Source organism: Chrysemys picta, chromosome 11 (genome assembly GCF_011386835.1).
Source record: "Chrysemys picta bellii isolate R12L10 chromosome 11, ASM1138683v2, whole genome shotgun sequence".
Lineage (NCBI taxonomy): Eukaryota > Metazoa > Chordata > Testudines > Emydidae > Chrysemys > Chrysemys picta.
This window is the reverse complement of record NC_088801.1, coordinates 75,453,001-75,472,570: the sequence shown is the minus strand read 5'-3', so window position 1 is coordinate 75,472,570 and position 19,570 is coordinate 75,453,001. Positions and strand designations below refer to the sequence as shown.

Sequence of the window (19,570 nt, the reverse complement as noted above, 5' to 3'; positions counted from 1 at the left end):
TGTTAGATTGTCAATCAGTCTCCTTTAGGTCCTTACTAATATCGGTTGCTCTTCTCTGTTCATTCATCACTTTGTCTACAACCTTTCTGGCTATGGGGTTCCTGGAAGTGAATGCAGTAGTCCCGGTTAGGTCTCACCAGTGATCAACTAGGACCATCACTCTGCTCACTGATGTAATACCTTGATATAAATAGGACAAACTCAAATTGGCCTCTCTTTCGCTGCTGTACCACAGTGCAAACTTGAATCCAGTTTGCTCCCTGCTATCACCCTTGGGTCACTTTTCAGATTGCTTCTTTCCAAGTCTCTTTTTTCCAGCTGAATACTCATATTTCACTCTATTAGTCCCTAGATGTGTATAGCTTGCATTTCAAAAAATTGAATCCCAGTTTACTTCCTTCTCAAATCTCTGTTCTCTCTAGGGCCATTTGTATTATGTCTTTGTCCTCACTAATGTTCAAAGCTCTTCCTTGTTTAATAGCTGCAGATTTTGTCAATATTCTACTTCCTCCCTTTTTCTCTATCAATAATGAATATGTTAAACAAGGTTTCAATCTTCCACTGATCCTTAAGACAGAGCTGACGCTAGGCATAGGGCCCTGAGCAGCTCAAGGGGGGGCCCCCTATTAATTATTACAGGGGTTCTCAAACTGGGGGTCAGGACTCCCAAGTGGGTCACGACCCCATTTTAATGGGGTCGCTAAGGCTGGTGTTAGACTTGCTGGGACCCAGGGCCCAAGCCCAAGTCCCACTGTCCAGGTTTAAGGTTACAGGCCCCCCTTCTGCTTCAGCTTTGATTTCCCCCTCCTCCTGGGACGGCAGGGTTTGGGCGGGCTTCGGTGTCCCCCTCCACCCCACTACACTCACGTTGCCTGGCTCTTCCCAGATTCACTCCACCTTCTTCTCTCCTCCTCCACATACCACCTGTCAGACAGATGGATCTGAGCTTGGTCCCCACCTGTCTCTGCATTTCTTGTGGGAGGGGGATGAGTACAAATTCATCCCTGTTTAATTGCTGCCTCTGGAGAGGAGATTCCTGGGTGTTGGCCCTATTGTCCCCAGTTGGTGCCAGTCTTTCATAGAATCATAGAATATCAGGGTTGGAAGGGACCTCAAGAGGTCATCTAGTCCAACCCCCTGCTCAAAGCAGGACCAATTCCCAACTAAATCATCCCAGCCAGGGCTTTGTCAAGCCGGGCCTTAAAAACCTCCAAGGAAGGAGATTCCACCACCTCCCTAGGTAACGCATTCCAGTGCTTCACCACCCTCCTAGTGAAATAGTGTTTCCTAATAGCCAACCTGGACCTCCCCCACTGCAACTTGAGACCATTGCTCCGTGTTCTGTCATCTGCCACCACTGAGAACAGCCGAGCTCCATCCTCTTTGGAACCCCCCTTCAGGTAGTTGAAGGCTGCTATCAAATCCCTCCTCATTCTTCTCTTCAGGAGAATAAACAATCCCAGTTCCCTCCGCCACTCCTTATAAGTAATGTGCTCCAGACCCCTAATCATTTTTGTTGCCCTCCGCTGGACTCTTTCCAATTTTTCCACATCCTTCTTGTAGTGTGGGGCCCAACACTGGACACAGTATTCCAGATGAGGCCTCACCAATGTTGAATAAAGGGGAACGATCACGTTCCTCGATCTGCTGGCAATGCCCCTACTTATACAGCCCAAAATGCTGTTAGCCTTCTTGGCAACAAGAGCACACTGTTGACTCATATCCAGCTTCTCGTCCACTGTGACCCCTAGGTCCTTTTCTGCAGAACTGCTACCTAGCCATTCGGTCCCTAGTCTGTAGCAGTGCATGGGATTCTTCCGTCCTAAGTGCAGGACTCTGCACTTGTCCTTGTTGAACCTCATCAGGTGTGTTTTTTTTTTTTTTTTTTTTTTTGGCCCAATCCTCTAATTTGTCTACGTCCCTCTGTATCCAATCACTACCCTCTAGTGTATCTACCACGCCTCCTAGTTAGTGTCATCTGCAAACTTGCTGAGAGTGCAGTCCACACCATCCTCCAGATCATTAATAAAGATATTAAACAAAACCGGCCCCAGGACCGACCCTTGGGGCACTCCGCTTGAAACTGGCTGCCAACTAGACATGGAGCCATTGATCACTACTCGTTGAGCCCGACGATCTAGCCAGCTTTCTATCCACCTTACAGTCCATTCATCCAGCCCATACTTCTTTAATTTGGCGGCAAGGATACTGTGGGAGACCATATCAAAAGCTTTGCTAAAGTCAAGGAATAACACATCCACTGCTTTCCCCTCATCCACAGAGCCAGTTATCTCATCATAGAAGGCAATTAGGTTAGTCAGGCACGACTTCCCCTTGCTGAATCCATGCTGACTGTTCCTGATCACTTTCCACTCCTCTAAGTGTTTCAGAATTGATTCCTTGAGGACCTGCTCCATGATTTTTCCAGGGACTGAGGTGAGGCTGACTGGCCTGTAGTCCCCGGATCCTCTTTCTTCCCTTTTTTAAAGATGGGCACTACATTAGCCTTTTCCCAGTTATCCGGGACCTCCCCCGATCGCCATGAGTTTTCAAAGATAATGGCTAATGGTTCTGCAATCTCATCCGCCAACTCCTTTAGCACCCTCGGATGCAGCGCATCCGGCCCCATGGACTTGTGCACGTCCAGTTTTTCTAAATAGTCCCGAACCACTTCTTTCTCCACAGAGGGCTGGTCACCTTCTCCCCATATTGTGCTGCCCAGTGCAGCAGTCTGGGAGCTGACCTGGTTCGTGAAGACAGAGGCAAAAAAAGCATTGAGTAAATTAGCTTTTTCCACATCCTCGGTCACTAGGTTGCCTCCCTCATTCAGTAAGGGGCCCACACTTTCCTTGACTTTCTTCTTGTTGCTAACATACCTGAAGAAACCCTTCTTGTTACTCTTAACATCTCTTGCTAGCTGCAACTCCAAGTGTGATTTGGCCTTCCTGATTTCACTCCTGCATGCCTGAGCAATATTTTTATACTCCTCCCTGGTCATTTGTCCAATCTTCCACTTCATGTAAGCTTCTTTTTTGTGTTTAAGATCAGCAAGGATTTCACTGTTTAGCCAAGCTGGTCTCCTGCCATATTTACTATTCTTCCTACACATCGGGATGGTTTGTTCCTGCAACCTCAATAAGGATTCTTTAAAATACAGCCAGCTCTCCTGGACCCCTTTGCCCTTCATGTTATTCTCCCAGGGGATCCTGCCCATCTGTTCCCTGAGGGAGTCAAAGTCTGCTTTTCTGAAGTCCAGGGTCCATATTCTGCTGCTCTCCTTTCTTCCTTGTGTCAGGATCCTGAACTCGACCATCTCATGGTCACTGCCTCCCAGGTTCCCATCCACTTTTGCTTCCCCTACTAATTCTTCCTGTTTGTGAGCAGCAGGTCAAGAAAAGCTCTGCCCCTAGTTTGTTCCTCCAGCACTTGCACCAGGAAATTGTCCCCTACTTTCCAAAAACTTCCTGGATTGTCTGTGCACCGCTGTATTGCTCTCCCAGCAGATATCAGGGTGATTAAAGTCTCCCATGAGAACCGGGGCCTGCGTTCTAGTAACTTCTGCTAGTTGCCAGAAGAAAGCCTCGTCCACCTCATCCCCCTGGTCTGGTGGTCTATAGCAGATTCCAACCACGACATCACCGTTGTTGCTCACACTTCTTAACTTTATCCAGAGACTCTCAGGTTTTTCTGCAGTTTCATACCAGAGCTCTGAGCAGTCCTACTCCTCTCTTACATACAACGCAACTCCCCCACCTTTTCTGCCCTGCCTGTCCTTCCTGAACAGTTTATATCCATCCATGACAGTACTCCAGTCATGTGAGTTATCCCACCAAGTCTGTTATTCCAGTGACATCATAGTTCCCTGACTGTGCCAGGACTTCCAGTTCTCCCTGCTTGTTTCCCAGGCTTCTTGCATTTGTGTATAGGCACTTCAGATAACTCATCGATCGTCCCTCTTTCTCAGTATGAGACAGGAGTCCTCCCCTCTTGCGCTCTCCTGCTTGTGCTTCCTCCCAGGATCCCATTTCCCACTTACCTCAGGGCTTTGGTCTCCTTCCCCCGGTGAACCTAGTTATGCTTTTGGGAGGGCATAAGTTCCTGGTGGGTTTGTCCCCCCTGCTCAGGGTCTTGTAGCGGCCTGTACAGCCATGTAATTCCTGTGGCCATCTGCCTGTTGTTGCCATGAGGAAAACTCGGATGGATCCTCTCTGAGGTACAGCAGCTGTGAGGGCTGATCTCCCCGCAGTCGGGGAAAGACGGAGGAGGCTAATGAGGCCCCACCATCTTAGAACAAATTCCATTTTTGTTTTCTTTTTGCAAAAGAGAACCAACCCTCACAGAATGCATAGGGCTCCCCCTACAGCACCAGAAATCTGGGGGGCGGGGGAGAAATTTGGAGTCACAGGTAGTATTCAAGGTATAAAATACGCCCCCTTTGCACCTACCCCGGTTTGCACCTCTTCCTAGATGCATGAAACCAGCCTCTGCTTTCACACATCCTCCGCATCGCTAACGCTGTCTCTTTCCCCATCTGTCACCCAGTGGTTCACTCATTTCATTGATATGGCACATGATATGAGCGAGCTGGTTGTTCTTCACGGGTTTCTGGCTAGGGCAGGGGTGGCCAACCAGCCACATGCGGCTCTTCAGAGGTTAATATGCGGCTCCTTGTATAGGCACCGACTCCGGGGCTGGAGCTACAGGCGCCAACTTTCCAATGTGCCGGGGAGTGGGGGGGGGGGGAAGAAGGGGCTCACTGCTCAACCCCTGGCTCTGCCACAGGCCCTGCCCCCACTCCACCCCTTCCCGTCCTGTGGTGTTTAGATGCTGCATGTGATTATTAGAACTGGGAGCACTGGCCGTTGGGAGTCTGAAAGGACAGGAAACAGGAAGGCGGGGGGAGGAGTTGAGAAGGCTGGGAGAGTTACAGAGTGTGCCGCTACAGCTTGGTAAATAGATTTCCACTGTAAATAAAGTTCTGTTGAAGTTTGTTAATACCTTGCCTGGTTGATACAACACGCCCCCTCCCGTGAGCCGGCCGTGCCCTCGCTCCTCCCCCTCCTCCCCAGAGCCTCCTGCACGCCAGGGAACAGCTGATTGGGAGGTGTGGGGAGAGAGGAGGAGCGGGAGGGCTGATCAGATGAGCGGGAGGTCTTGGTGGTGGGGGAGCTGATGGGGGTGGGCTGCTGATGTATCACTGTGGCTCTTTGGCAATATACATTGGTAAATTCTTGCTCCTTCTGAGGCTCAGGTTGGCCACTCCTGGGCTAGGGCATTGATTACTGAATTATGTAATTCAGTAACTGCCTGGCCTACTCAGTTATTCATCACTACGGATTGCACTGGCAGACTCTGGATTTGGCTCTAGGGTCCTACAGACTGTCCTGTCAAAATCAAGTCTGCCACCTGTTGGAAACTGCTTGTTACTTTTGCACCCTGGGAGGGCTTAGTTTTCTTTGCAGAATGAGGAAGGGATGGAATTCTACTAAGGAGAATTAAATCCCTGTCCTTGTGTTGCAGCTTATCTTACGTCCCCTCCCTCCCCTCTGAGGAGTCTGAATAGGTTGGACTTTGGATTTTTTTTCTTTACAGTCCCAGTTTCTGCTTGCATTTTAAGTTTGTGACTCAGTCCAACAGGGCAGCTTTCTGTTATTTACTCCCCAGAACTCCTTGCTTCTTGGTAGGTGAAGGCCGGAGTCAGTGAAAATAAGAGTCTTTGTCTTAAATGACCACCCGCTCCTGAAATACCATTGTGTTTAGCACTGCAGAACACAGTCTATTATTTTCCATCAGGCAGCCAGCAGGTGAATCATGCGTAATGTACTGAAATTCACAGACGAAGTGATGCCGAAAGTAAGGTATTGTGGAAGCTTTAGCTAAGCCTTTCCCTGCTTTCATGCATTTAGAACCTGACCTAGAGATCACTGAACTCAGCAAGCAGATACAGAGCAGTTCATAAAGAGGGTTGAATACTTTGAAATATCAGGTTTTAGGGACGTATCAATATGTCTTTAGGCAAACGTGACTGTCAAAAGGCAGGAGCTTGCTGTACAGCCAGTGAAATGAGGCTGCTTGTATTTGACATGCTGTGTAGTCTTTCCTATTGTTGCTGCTTTGGCCTGAGCAGTTAGTCAATATAAGGGGCCTTGCAGGTTATTAGGAGGAGAAATTGATTATATGAGTTGGGTATCTCTGGCATCACCTGCTATCTTTCAGGCCTCTGCTGGCCTTGCCAAGAAGAATGCCGAAAAGTTACATAAAGACGTGTTTAAATTTTGGTACCTGACAGCAAGTAAGCTCCCTCCCCTTCCCCCGTCCCCTCCCCACACACACGCACACTCTTCCAGAAAGAAAAGTGAAACTATACACCTCTACCCCCGATATAACGCGACCCGATATAACACGAATTCTGATATACCGCGGTAAAGCAGCGCTTTGGGGGGGACGGGGCTGCGTGCTCCGGCGGATCAAAGCAAGTTTGATATAACGCGGTTTCACCTATAACGCGGTAAGATTTTTTTGGCTCCTGAGGACAGCGTTCTATCGGGGTAGAGGTGTATTGTGAGGTGTAATTTTCTTCTCTCTCTTTGACCTTAGCAGCCAAGCACATACTAAGCCCATATGGACAGTATCTGGCCTGCACAATAAGGTCAGAGGTGACTGCTAACTCTTAGCCTTCTGAATGGGTCAAACACAGCCCATCAGGGCATCATGATGGTGTAATGGTACCCTCCCAAAAGCGTATTGTTTAACTATCGCGTGATCCCTGCTCACCTCAAAACTGCCTTAGGTCCTGACCCAATGTACATTGAAGTGAATGGAAGACTCCCATGGATTTCATTGGACTTTAGATCAGATTTAAGGGTTAAACGCAAATATTGAATCTTATCTGACCATCCGATGAGAGCAAAATCCTTTATAATACAGCACCGATTGTGACACTTGCTAATATAGCACTGACTAAACTGGCAGGCAGTGGCTGGATAATGGTGCACATTTCTAATGCTCGTTTGGGTATAGAAGGTGACCATAGCAACGCACCGATGTCCCATAGCTCTAACTCCAGGACCCTACTTGTATGAGAGCAGGGGGGAGGAGGGTTTCAAATCTCACAAAGCAGAGACCACATACAGGCAGCGGTGGGCCGATGCTACTCTGCTTATGTCTGTCTGAGATTGGTTTGCATTTTCTTAGGATTCTTATCTACCATTTTTCATTTATCGATGTACCCTGAGCCCAGACCTCATGGGCTTGTTGGTTAGAACAGGCCTGGTCTAGATTTGAGCCTTTACAGTTCAGAACAGACAATACTTACTAAGCCCCGGTCTGTACTACAAACTTACGTTGGTATAACTCTTGAGTGACAGTTATACCAACCGAACTCCCGGTGTAGACAGCGCTATGTGGACAGGAGGGCTTCTCCCGTTGACATAGTTACTGCCTCTCAGAGAGGCAGAATACCTACGCCGATGGAAGAAGGTCTCCCGTTGGCGTAGGTAGCGTCTCCGCTAAGTGCTACGGCTGGACCAGTGCAGCTGCAGCAGGGTCAAGTGTAGACAAACCCTAATGTGTATTATAATAGCAATATTGTCATTGCCATTCTTGTTTTCTTTGACAATAATCAAAGTCCTTCTGTGCTAAAGTTTGGCCTTGCAATTTGTCCACTCAGGAATTTGATTATCGCATCACTGTCTTTCCGTCCCTACAAAATGCAGCCGCTAAAGCCCGTTTCCTTGCCTGTTGATCTGATCATGTAACTCCCCTCTACATCCCTCCATTTGGTATGGCATCAACTCCCCATCCACCATGGCATAAAATTTTAAGCTTCTTGTCACCATTATCAATGCTCTATGTAACTCTGCATCTTCCTACAGATTCTCCCTTGTCGATCTTTACTTTACTCCCCCATCCCACCCTGAGCCCTTCTGTTCTGCCAGAGCTCCCAGCCTTGTCTGCCTCATTGTCTGTTTCTCACACAATCACCTCTGGACCTTCCTGTGTTGAGCCACTATGCATGGCAGGATTAGAGCTGGGTGAATAGCTCATTTTTGTTCAGTGGCGGTTCCAAACCATCAGGAAAAAATATTTGGCTAAAGTCAAACCAGATCTGTTTTGTGTGTGCACATGAATTTAAAAATTCCGTGTTGGGTCTGTTCCAGAGCAGGGATTCAAAGGTGGGTATCCCACACCAGGAGTCGGTGCCCTAGCCATTTAACGAAGCTAAAGGTGACTGGGTGGGGTGGTGGGAGCACCACAACATCATCTTCCTCCTCCATTTTCTGCATGGCCGAAACTGTTCTAACTAATGTCAGGTTGACCGAAGCTGTATTTTTCATTGAATAAATTATTCATCCGAAAAACTTCACCCAGCTCTAGACACAACCTCCTTCACCTTATCTGCAAAGCTCTTGGTCGGTCTACATTTAAAGACCTACTTCTGCTGGGCTGCTTACAGGGAATTGAGTTGACCCGAATGCAAATTGTCAATCATTTTGCAAATTGTCATTCTCTTCTTTCCTTTCCCTTAGCCTCTGTGTATGTGTCTGTGAGCCCCTAAAGTTGGGACTGTCCTTCAGTGTTTGGGAAGTGCTATGCACACAGCCTGCACTACCATAATTAGTAACAACGATGATTGCCTCACAAAACATAAGGGTAGAGCTGGCATTTTGGCAGGAAAATGAAGTTTTCTTTGTGTCCACCCAGTGTTAGATGCCAAAATGGAAGCTTCTCTCTCCTTATATCTTCCCAAACTTACTGTTTTGTCCCCAGACTCAAGATAACCTCATGCTAGTCTTCCCTTCCTGTGGACTGTCCATCCCTCTGATTATTCATGTGTTAGTGAGGTTTCCATTGTTTTGGTCACTCCTTATTTAATTTCATTGGAGACAGGTAAATAGCTGTCTTCCCTCCTGTCTACGCTAAAACCTTTTTCTTCTTGTTTGGTCACAGACTTTAAAGCCCATCAGTGATTATTCATAATTCCTCATGTAGTGTTAATACATACATTTTACAATTATATTAGTCACCAGTGTGACATTACTTTTCATAAAAGACCTTACTTGATACTGCATATAGTTGATTCAATTACTTAGCCTCTTGCAGGGGTCTGAACCTCAAATTATATCTCCCCCACTTACTAGGTTGAGTACAAGTACACATTCTTTCTTTAGGGCAGACTGGGCTTATGCATTGCTTGACCAAGACATTTTAAGAACATGATTCTAGCACATATCCATAACTCTTTATACATACCCTATTCATATATTACACAAGAATATTAAAGATCGGGGAGTTATGTTTTCCAATGATATATTGCATGCCACCTGTCGGTATATATCATGACAAGAGTGTGTTATTTCTGGTGTTATTTGCTGGCACAAAGTAGTAAACCACCAGTGGGCCTCTGTGTCACACTGGTACCTATGTTTGTCAAGGGTCTATCATTAAGCTTTCTCCCTGCCAAAGAAAAGGGGTACAGTGAGTTCTCGTGTAATCACGTGTTTCTAGGAGCAGAGGCTTTAAGGAGGACATCAGATGTTGTTGTGAGAAAAACTGAGAGTTGGCAAAGGAGAGGATAACCCCCTTTTTGTGCATTAAACACCTATTTGAACCTGCTTGTAGCTGAAGAAAATCTCATTCACCAAAGAGACCCACTCTTGCATATTGACAGGTTTCAGAGTAGCAGCCGTGTTAGTCTGTATCCGCAAAAAGAAGAACAGGAGTACTTGTGGCACCTTAGAGACTAACAAATTTATTAGAGCATAAGCTTTCGTGGACTACAGCCCACTTCTTGCATCCGAAGAAGTGGGCTGTAGTCCACGAAAGCTTATGCTCTAATAAATTTGTTAGTCTCTAAGGTGCCACAAGTACTCCTGTTCTTCTTTTTACTCTTGCATATGGAATTGGCAGGAACCCCCACCGGCCCCAGCTCATAGCTCTGAGCCATTAGTCCCAGCAGGGTGCACGTTACCTTGACCCTACTGAAGTAGCTAGGCTTTCTGAATGCCTTTGGCAAAGGAACTCTTTGGGATTGGGGATGATTCTTCAGCTTCACATCTTCCTGGCTTCGTGAGGCTTTGTCCTCCCTCCAGAGTCTCGGACGGTGCTTTGGTGTCTCAGTCTCAGGTATCTTTTCCATTAATAAAAAACCAACCTACCTACTTCCATCAAAGACCCTGCTTCTACCAGAGTTCAGCACTTCCAGCATCAGTGTGTGTGGAGACCGCGCATCCTTTAAATGCACTATACCCAGTTCTGTTCAATACATAACTAACACTTTGCTGTTTGTTTTGGCCAGGATATAACCCAGCAGTGTGTGATTGAGAAGTGCACTCGCTTTCATATCCATTATGCCCACCGCTTGTGTGAAGCGCCCATGTCCTCTTTTGATGCCAAGATCAATTTTGAGAACATGACTAAATGCCTGCAGATCCTGAAGGAGAGGTACTGGGACCTGATTAACCAGGATATTTATTGCAATAACAAAGCAGAATTCAGAGGCTACAGTGTCCTGCTCCGTCTCAACAAGAGGGATATTCTCAGGTGAATCTTTAGTTCATTGTATCTGATCTGTTCCTTCAAGAAAAGTTAATTCTGTTTTGTTCATAGCACATCGATTAAGAGAGTGTCTCGCTGTGGTATTGTCTGCAACGATGTACAATAGTTGACGTTCGTAAGGATAGGCAGCAGGTTATTAGTACTTGCAATTACAAGTTTGGGACTTGGGCCGTCGGACACAGCTGCCAGACAAGTACGCTGAAAATTTGTGGGTGGGGAAGAAGAGACTAAGGCCACAGCACTTCAGCCAGCTTCAGGATGTACGTTGAGATCCCGATCCCAAGACTGAGAACCAAAGTGCAGAACATCAACTACGGTAATTCATCATTAAGGCTACGTTTTAGTCACGGGTATTTCTAGTAAAAGTCATGGACAGGTAACGGGCAGTAAACAAACATTGATGGCCCATGACCTGTCCATGACTTTTACTATATACCCCTAACTAAAACTTGGGCAGGGGGCCGCTGGTGCTCCGTGAGGGGGAATGGTCGAGGGCACCACGGGTGCTGGGGGAGATGGCCCGGGACTCCCACTGGTGCTGGGGGGGAAGGGTTGGCGGGGCTGACAGGGACTGAGGACACAAGGAGCATCTGCCCCTCCCCCAATCAGGTGTGGGCTCTGTGTGAGCAATGCTGCCATTCTGCTTTCTAGAAATGGGGAGGGTGCTGGGGTTTAGCAGTGTCATAGGGGAGCAGTCTCCGCCCTGGCTATGCCAGCATCTGTCCTGGAGGGGTGCTGGAAAATTAGGTACACTTCTACCCCGATATAACGCTGTCCTCGGGAGCCAAAAAATCTTACCGCGTTATATCAAACTTGCTTTGATCCACCGGAGTGCGCAGCCCCACCTCCCCGGAGCACTGGGCTTTACCGCGTTATATCCGAATTCATGTTATATCAAGTCGCATTATATCGGGGTTGAGGTGTATGTGAACATCCCTTGAGTGTCTGCCCCCTTCTATTCATAACCCTCAACCCCTGTCATTCCAGTCCTGTCCCTTCCCTTCCTCTGTCGGCTCTTCTGTGCCCAGGGGAAGAGGTGTAGTCATTGGGGTATCACCAACAGCAGCACCGCACACCCTAGGGGTCTGAGACCAGACAAACAGGTTCCTCCACCATTTCCAGGTACCAAGAGCATGTGTTCCACTCATCTATGCCCTAGAAAAGCGAGTGGACTGGTCATCTCTGAGTAGGAGCCCAGGCCTCACTTTGTGTGCATGTCTATTTGAACCAAGACTTGCAGACAACCTGTGGGTGAAGAGCTCAACTGGAGTGCACAGCATTGTAAGTTATCTGTCGTGTGCTCAGCCCCCTCCAGTGCGATGAGCTCCGTGGGACGTCCTGCACCAAAAAATTATCTTCAGGGCTAAAATCCCAGCTGTTCCTTTAAGAGCAAGTGATCTCACAATGGTGTGGGAACATTCTAAGGTTTCCTGTGGGCCTTTCCGAGCCCTGGGACAGGTGACACTTGCCCTGCTGAGGCTGTCTGCTACAACTGACTCCACCAAGGCCAAGGAGGATGACAATGACAGAGGATAACGAGTGGATGAAGACAATTCAGAACGAAAATGCATACCTGAAAAATCAGGTTAGGTTGCTCCGGGAGAACTATGAATTACGTTCGTTACTGAGTCAGCACTATGAAAACAGTAATGAAGGGCGAATTGTCACTTCCCACCCTGCTCCCGTGTATCCGAATGCCAGCTCCCCAGGACAAGGAGGTAAGGAGAACCTGGAAGATCTGTCTTGTTTGTTCTCTTGAGTAATGGCCCTCTAATGCACTAGGTGAGAGCCCTGGCTGGCTCCCCCTAGTGGACAGTCCCCAGGTTTCTGTGTTTGTATCCACCCACTCGCTCGCCTGTGCACTGGGTCTGGGTAGAGTCCCCTCATTGTCGCAAGCTCTGGGCTTTTAGGCTCATGCACCCAGCGTGCATATCCTCCGTCTAGCCCCTTCCTGAGATATGGGACACGACTGAAGGGGCATCAATAAGGTTCACTGGCAATGTGTCTGAAAACACTGCCCTGCTTCCAAGCTCTGGCAGGCACATGGCACCTCCCATGGGGGATTGAGTCATTCTAGTGCCAGAGAGCAAGAGATCAGCCGTCAGAGTAAAAGCCTTCATTTGAATGGTAACACCGTATGCTCTGTTCTCCGTTGTAGCCCCGCCTCACGGAAGGGATATCAAGCCACCGGAGAGCCCAAGTCACCTACACCCTTCGCTGCTGCAGGAGTTCAGTTATTCCCCTCTCCACATTGCAAACGAGGAAGCAACTCTGTCCAGCCCCAAAGCCCAGGCAGAGGCTACATTTAAGGGGATTCCCAATAATCCCACTTTGTTTCAGCCTACACCCAGGGAGAGGAAACCAATCCTGCTTTCCAGCACTTCCTGGACCACCAGGGTGGAGAAACAGCTTCCAGAATCCATAGACCTCTCGAGGTTGAAGAAAGTCTGCTTCACAGACGTCACTTCACCTGGAGGAGATAAGGCTCGTTTATATGGGATGGGTAAGAACTGACCCCTCTATTGTAGCTCAAGATTTCAGGGAGCTCTCAACATCCAGGTGACTACAGTAAGCGATTCGAGTGGTGTCTGTGCTTCTCAGGATCAGGTCATGAGGGCAGGGGCATCAGTGCTGGACCAAGGGACCATGTCCTCTAGAAGCCGTGGCGAGCCCTGAATCCGTGATACATGGCATGTAGGTTTGTGTCTCATATGGGGTTTTTTTCAGCTGATACGGCTAGTCCCTTTCCTCTTGTTTTGGGATGAACAAGTTGCTTGTGGCAGATGCAGGACATAAATCTGGACTGCGGCACAGTGTGTCCCCTGACTTCCAGGAAAACTTGAAAGGAGTCAAAGTGAGGCGATCCCCTTGCCTGACCCTGTGGCCACACGCTTACACTGGCAGAAATGTTAGTGCCAGGAACCCCCCAAACCAGCTGGCTCTTGGCCCCAGACTGATTTCCCACCAGCCTCACCCCAGAGAGGGATGCACCCAAAAGGACCACAGAGAAAGACAAGATGGAGAAGGGGTCAGGGCTTACCCTGCTCTCACCAAACCCTGCACTCTCCAATTACTCTGCTCAATATATCCCCACCAAACTTCCCAAATACCCTTGTCCTTAGCTATGGGACATTCTATGAGAGCAGTGACTAGAAAAAGCCATGGAGTTTCCCACATGCCACTGACAACTCTGCCAGTGCACCTCAACTCTGACCTTCTCACCACCTGTTCTTCCAGCCAAAGCTCTCTTTGAACAAAGAAACCCCTCCTGAGTTGTGTCCACTTATGTTTGTGTGAAGAGAGCTGGGCAAGAGGGTGTGTTTCCAGTTTTGAATGTTGTCTGATAACCTCTAGAATCAACACTGAGATCCCCAAAATGAGAAGCACTAAGCAGGCACTTGGATTGACATTCATAAACACCTAGACAGATAATCAGAGCGAGGCCCTCTAGATTTCTAGGGTCCTCTTCACGGGAAATCTATATGAAGCCATGGCTAACTCTGATCCTATACCCCCGTTTTGCTTTCTTGTAGCTCACCAGCAGCACGGAAGTGTCCTCAATGCACAAGACCTTCTGAGTCAGCCCCAGCCATCGTCCCTGGGAGAATTTGTTTCCTCAAATCCCCTCAGCATTTCAAACAAGGAAGGGGCCCAAGCACAGCTTGTGTTTCCAGGATACTTCAAAACATCTGAGCCATTTTCCCCAGGAATTCCCCCAAGGAAGCCAGTCCCCCTTATAAACAGCACACGGGATATAGTGGGCGAGAAAATGTCCCTGGACTCGGAAGAGATGCATAGGAAAAAGAGAGTCTGGTTCTCCGAGAGTCCAGGAGGAGATGAGCCGCGGAAGCCCCATACCTATTATTTAAACGGTAATGATGTGATTTCACCCTGGCCTTGCTGCTAATAACAGTAGCTAAGGATGGCTTAACTGACTCTAATCATAAGCTATCTCTGCAAGCATGGGGGAGTGGGGGCTTTTTGATGCCCGAGCGCTTGGCCACACTAGGATAAAGGGCATCTTTTAAAACTTGATCACCAACATTTTGCATCTAAGGAAAGGAAGGAATGAGGAGAGCAGCAGAATAAGGACAATTGATTTTTAAAAAGCAGACTTTAACAAACGCAGAGAACAGGTAGGTAAGGTCCCACGGGAAGAAAATCGAAGGGAAAAAGTTTAGAAGAGCTGGCAGCTTCCTCAAGGAGACCATATTAAAGGCACAACTGCAAACTATCCTGATGCAAAAAAAAGATAGGAAGAATAGTAAGAGTATAACGGGTCAAAAAAGAACTTAAGTTCACCGAGGATAGGTCCATCAATGGCTATTAGCCAGGATGGGCAGGAATACAAAACCATGCTCTGAAGTGTCCTTAGCCTTTGTTCCCAGAAGCTGGGAATGGGTGTTGGGGGATGAATCAAGGGATGATTACATGTTCCATTCATTCCCTCTGAAGGACTTGGCATTGGCCGCTGTCGGAAGACAGGATACTGAGCTAAATGGACCATTGGGCTGACCCAGTATGGCCATTCTTATGTTCTTAAGAGTCCAATATGGCTCCATCAGGAGCTCTTTAATGACCTAAAAATCAAAAAAGAATCCTACAAAAAGTGGAAACATGGACAGATTACTCAGGAGAAGTACAAAAGAATAGCACAAACATATAGGGACAAAGCCAGAAAGACTAAGGCTCAAAATGGATTACACCTAGCAAGGGACATAAAAGGCAATAAGAAGAGGTTCTTTAAATACATTAGTAGCAAAAGCAGGATGAAGGAAAGTGTGGGTTCCCTACTTACTGGGGAAGGTGAACTAATAGCTAATGACATCAAGAAAGCTGAGGGGTTTAATGCCTAATTTTGCTTCAATATTCACTAAAAAAGGTTTAATGGTGACCATATACTCAACACAATTAATATTAACACCAAGGGGGAAGGAACACAGGCCAAAATAGGGAAATAAGTTATAGAATATAAATTAGGTCTATCCAAGTCAGTGGGGCCTGATAAAGTTCATCCTAGGGTACTTAAAGAACTAGCTGAAGCAACCTGGGAGCCTTTAGCAATTTAGCATGGAGGGTGGGTGAGATTGCAAGGACTGGAGAAGGACAAGCACAGTTCTAATCTTTAACAAGAGGAACAAAGGGGACCTGGGATATTATAGTCCAGTCAGCCTAACTTCGATATCTGGAAAGATACTGGAACAAATTACTGAAAAAATCAATTTGTAAGCACCTGGAGGGTTATAGGGACTACCTAACATGGATTTGTGAAGAACAGATTATGTCAAAACAACCTAATTTCCTTCTTTGAGAGGCTTACTGACCTAGAGGATAAGGGAGGAAGCAGTAGACTTGATATACATTGATTTTAGTCAGGCTTTTGACACAGTCCCCCACGACATTTTCATAATCAAACTAGGAAAATATCTAGATGTACTTCTTCCTGCCTCAGTGCAGGGGGCTGGGCTGGATGGCTTCTTGTGGTCCCTTCCAGCCCTACATTTCTAGGATTCTATGTTTTAATTAACATGTTTCAAAGCCCTAGTGTACACAGGGCAAGCATGTATTTTAATGTGTGTTCATAAGGGCAAGGTGAACCTGGGGTCCCCCAATGTGATTTTCAAATACCTCTATGCTACAGAGCCTTTGTCAGCCCTGCTTTATCACTACAGTATGCTGCAGAGCCCCCTAATGCAGACACCGCTCATGCGGACACAAGGAGTTTTTCTGCTGGCATGGTAACATCATCTCCCCATGCGACGTTGCCTATGCTCACAGACGCACTCTTCTGTCGACATAGCTGTGTCTACACTGGCAGTTCTGTTGCTGGGGGGCATGTTTTTTTCCCCACCCCTGACTGACATAGTGATGCCAGCAAAACTTTGTAGTGCAGCCCTGACCCTAGTGTGGCTAAGCCCCTCTGGAAGGGCAACGGGGCTTTTATGGCTGAGAAAAGCTCTGAAAGTGACCTGCTTTTCTCCTTGTACATGTATTTATTTCCAAAGTCCATTTCCACATGTATTTACATAACCAATCCATTTAAGGAGGCAGATGTTATCCAGTTCAGACATCGCACTGGGAAGTCAGTGCTGTGTTTGGTTGTACATGTGCGCATCTATGTACATAACGTGTGTGATTATATATTCTTTCTCCTGCCATGTGGCTCAAACCAAGCAGTAAAACTTTAACCTGAATCTAAGCATGGTGAAAACATTTGGCCTTCCTGCCTTAAGTTACTAGGTAACTAACAACCAGCTTCTCCTTCATATAGAGCTTGAGCTGAACAGCAAGAAAAATGGCCGCATAGTGGGTGAAATTGCCTTCCAGTTAGACAGGCGCATCCTTGCATATGTGTTTCCTGGAGTAACGAGACTTTACGGCTACACAGTGTCCAACATTCCTGAGAAAATCAAACAGGTAAATCCTTCCTTGAATCTGCTGAGGGAGAGGATGGTGCATAGAGCTGGTTGGAAATTTTCCAATGGGACAGTCGCCATTTGCTGAAAGCAAAATGTTTCATGGAAACGTGGCGTTTTCGGTGAAAATTTATTTAGAAAGAAAAATAGAAATCAGCATATCCATCGGGTTGAAACGGACCATTTCAGAACAAAACCTTTTTGGTTTTTTTTTTTTTCATTTTGAAACAAATTTTCATTTCAATTTTTTAAATTTTTATATTCTGTTGCATAACATATAGTGTTTTAAAAGTCAGAATCAGAACAAAGCATTTTGATTGACAAAATGAAAGATTTCAGTGGAACCAAAATGAAATTTTTAAAAAATAATGTTTTGCAGGACACTTTGAATTTTGTGTGGTTTTTTTTCATTCCACTTCAGAACACAAGACATTTTGAAATCACAAAATTCCCTGCTAAGTGAAAAATCCTGTTCCCACCAATTCTAGGTGTGTGTGTGTGTGTGAGAGAGAGAGAGAGCATTCCAGTGGGACTCTGAAAATCTGAAATGCAGCCACACACCAGCATTGAAAATTTCCTGGGCTCCCAAAGGGCTTTTTGCAGTGTCTCAGGCTTTGGTGCATTTTGGTCTTAATCTCTCCGAAATCAGTGAGAGTTAGGCACCTAAATACCTTTTGACAATCATCCGGGCCTCTATGTCTCAGTTTCCCGTCTGTGAAATTGGGGATAATAATCATTCCTTCGCTCGCAGGAGAGTTGTGAGCTAGACTCATTAATGTTTATGAAGCACTGCACTCATAATACTCTGAATGCTACAGTTATGCTTATTGATAAATATGTAACCCTTCTGCCCATCTAAGTTGGCAGCAACAAGGGACGGGTTCTGTATCTAGGGGTTCCGTTTCAATAACGCAATGCAAAACCGGCTCGAGCCCCCACCCACTGACCTGGGACAATTACATACCACCCCCTGGGTGCCTCTAAGAGGCAATACTTCCCCTCTCGCAAGCACGGAGTCTGAGTGTAGCAGAAAATGTTTAATAACATGAGGTAAACAATATCAGCATTATATTGGAAAAACACCACAAACAGGATTCCTAACACAAACCATGAGCAAAAAAACCCCACCCCAGCAAATTGGGCTGTGTCCTTTCCCTTTGGTTCTTGAATCCAGCAACCCAAAAATCACCCAGAGTCCCCAAAGTCCAACAACCCCCAAAGTCTCTTGGGTCCAGCAACCCCTCAAAGTCTCTGTCCTTGGTCAGTGCAGCCCCAGAGTATAAGGGGGGGGGCACGCAGGGTGTTAAGGGGCACCTTACGTGAGCCGAGGCCGGCCGGCTGTCTCTCCGTGGGGTTCTGCCGCAGCCTTCACCACAAGCCAGTCCACTTCCTGCCGTCCCACAAACCGCTTCGCTCCGCTCACCGACCTGTGAGCCTCTCCAACTGTCCCCGCAAGGCTCCGTACCGCTCGCTGCTCCTCCAGTCATCCCCACAAATTGCTCCGCCAGCTGCTTAGGAATATAGCTTCAGGCTCCCCCACAGCACTCTTTTGGGATTTCAGCTCTTAGTGATTTCAGTTCAGAGTAGGGGAGCCCCAGTGCTGGTGCACCATTGGCCCAAAGTGAATTCAGCTCAGCAGCCTGTAACTACCCGCCCCTTCAAATACAAATACCTGACCCCATCCTCTCTCCATTCACTGGTTTTTGTAACCCATGCCCCTTGTCAAGCAAGTGCTACTTAGGTAATGGTGAAGGACTCACTCAGTCCTTCTGTCATACAACAGTTCCACTGGCCTTGATTCACAGAATCAGGGTAACAAAACTTTATTCTTCCTGCCCCAATAACAGAGAAACTGGGCATCCCACACCAGCCAAAGTAACCACTTTCAGTTGCTGTTGTTTCATGCCAGGCGGGTGGGTGTGCCTATGCAAACAAGATCAGCCCCTGGAGTTCTTTTCCACACTCGCCATAATTCACCACCAGATGTCAGGGTAGAGCTCATCCGGACTCTGCTTACACATAAATTAATAGCTAGTCTCAGAAACTCCAGCTGCTTGAAAGGCCTGGAGCGCCACATATGCTTAAAGCTTGGTAATAAGAAAAACAAGTGTTTTTGTGCAGTGAAAAGTCTATTTGGCTTTTGTGCAGAGAGCGCCATGGCAATGTGAAACAGGGTGTGTCTACACTACATTGTAAATCTAGGTCTGTGGGACCTGGGGTTGCAGATTCAGTGTTTCCAACCATGCTTGAGCATCCACACTGCATCATAAACCTGGGTTTACGATTGCTGGTACCGGGTCTCGCAGCTGTGCTAACGTGTCCGTGCTGAACTACGCAGATCTTCTGACTCGGGTCTGCAGCTTGAGCTGCGTCCACACTGCAAAGTGAGAGGGCTTGGATCTAAGTCACAGCGGGACTTGGGCTCTGATCCTCCCCCCCACTCCCCTCCCCAGCTGGGTCCTAGGACCCAGGTCCTGAGTGCTTGCTCGCCCAAGTCAGACTGATTTGTATGTGGACGGGAAGGGGGCTTGGGCTCAAACCCGAGTCAGAGTCATGGCTCAGTGGGCAGTGCAGACATACCCTATGTGACCCTGCAT

At 47.3% G+C, this 19,570-nt stretch overlaps 1 protein-coding gene across 3 annotated transcripts in view; it reads left to right on the top strand.

Annotated features, from left to right (window-relative positions):
* Window positions 1-19,570, top strand: part of SPATC1L (spermatogenesis and centriole associated 1 like) — a 40,140-nt gene that overhangs the window by 5,789 nt on the left and 14,781 nt on the right. For 2 of the 3 annotated variants that reach the window (XM_065562222.1, XM_042847153.2), the window contains exons 2-6: window positions 10,298-10,873; window positions 11,863-12,275; window positions 12,716-13,060; window positions 14,091-14,429; window positions 16,829-16,974. In XM_065562222.1, coding sequence (XP_065418294.1) covers window positions 12,074-12,275; window positions 12,716-13,060; window positions 14,091-14,429; window positions 16,829-16,974 — 1,032 coding nt within the window. In that variant the 5' untranslated portion in view covers window positions 10,298-10,873; window positions 11,863-12,073. The remainder of the gene's footprint in view (window positions 1-10,297; window positions 10,874-11,862; window positions 12,276-12,715; window positions 13,061-14,090; window positions 14,430-16,828; window positions 16,975-19,570) is intronic. The other variant, XM_042847154.2, reaches the window with a different exon arrangement.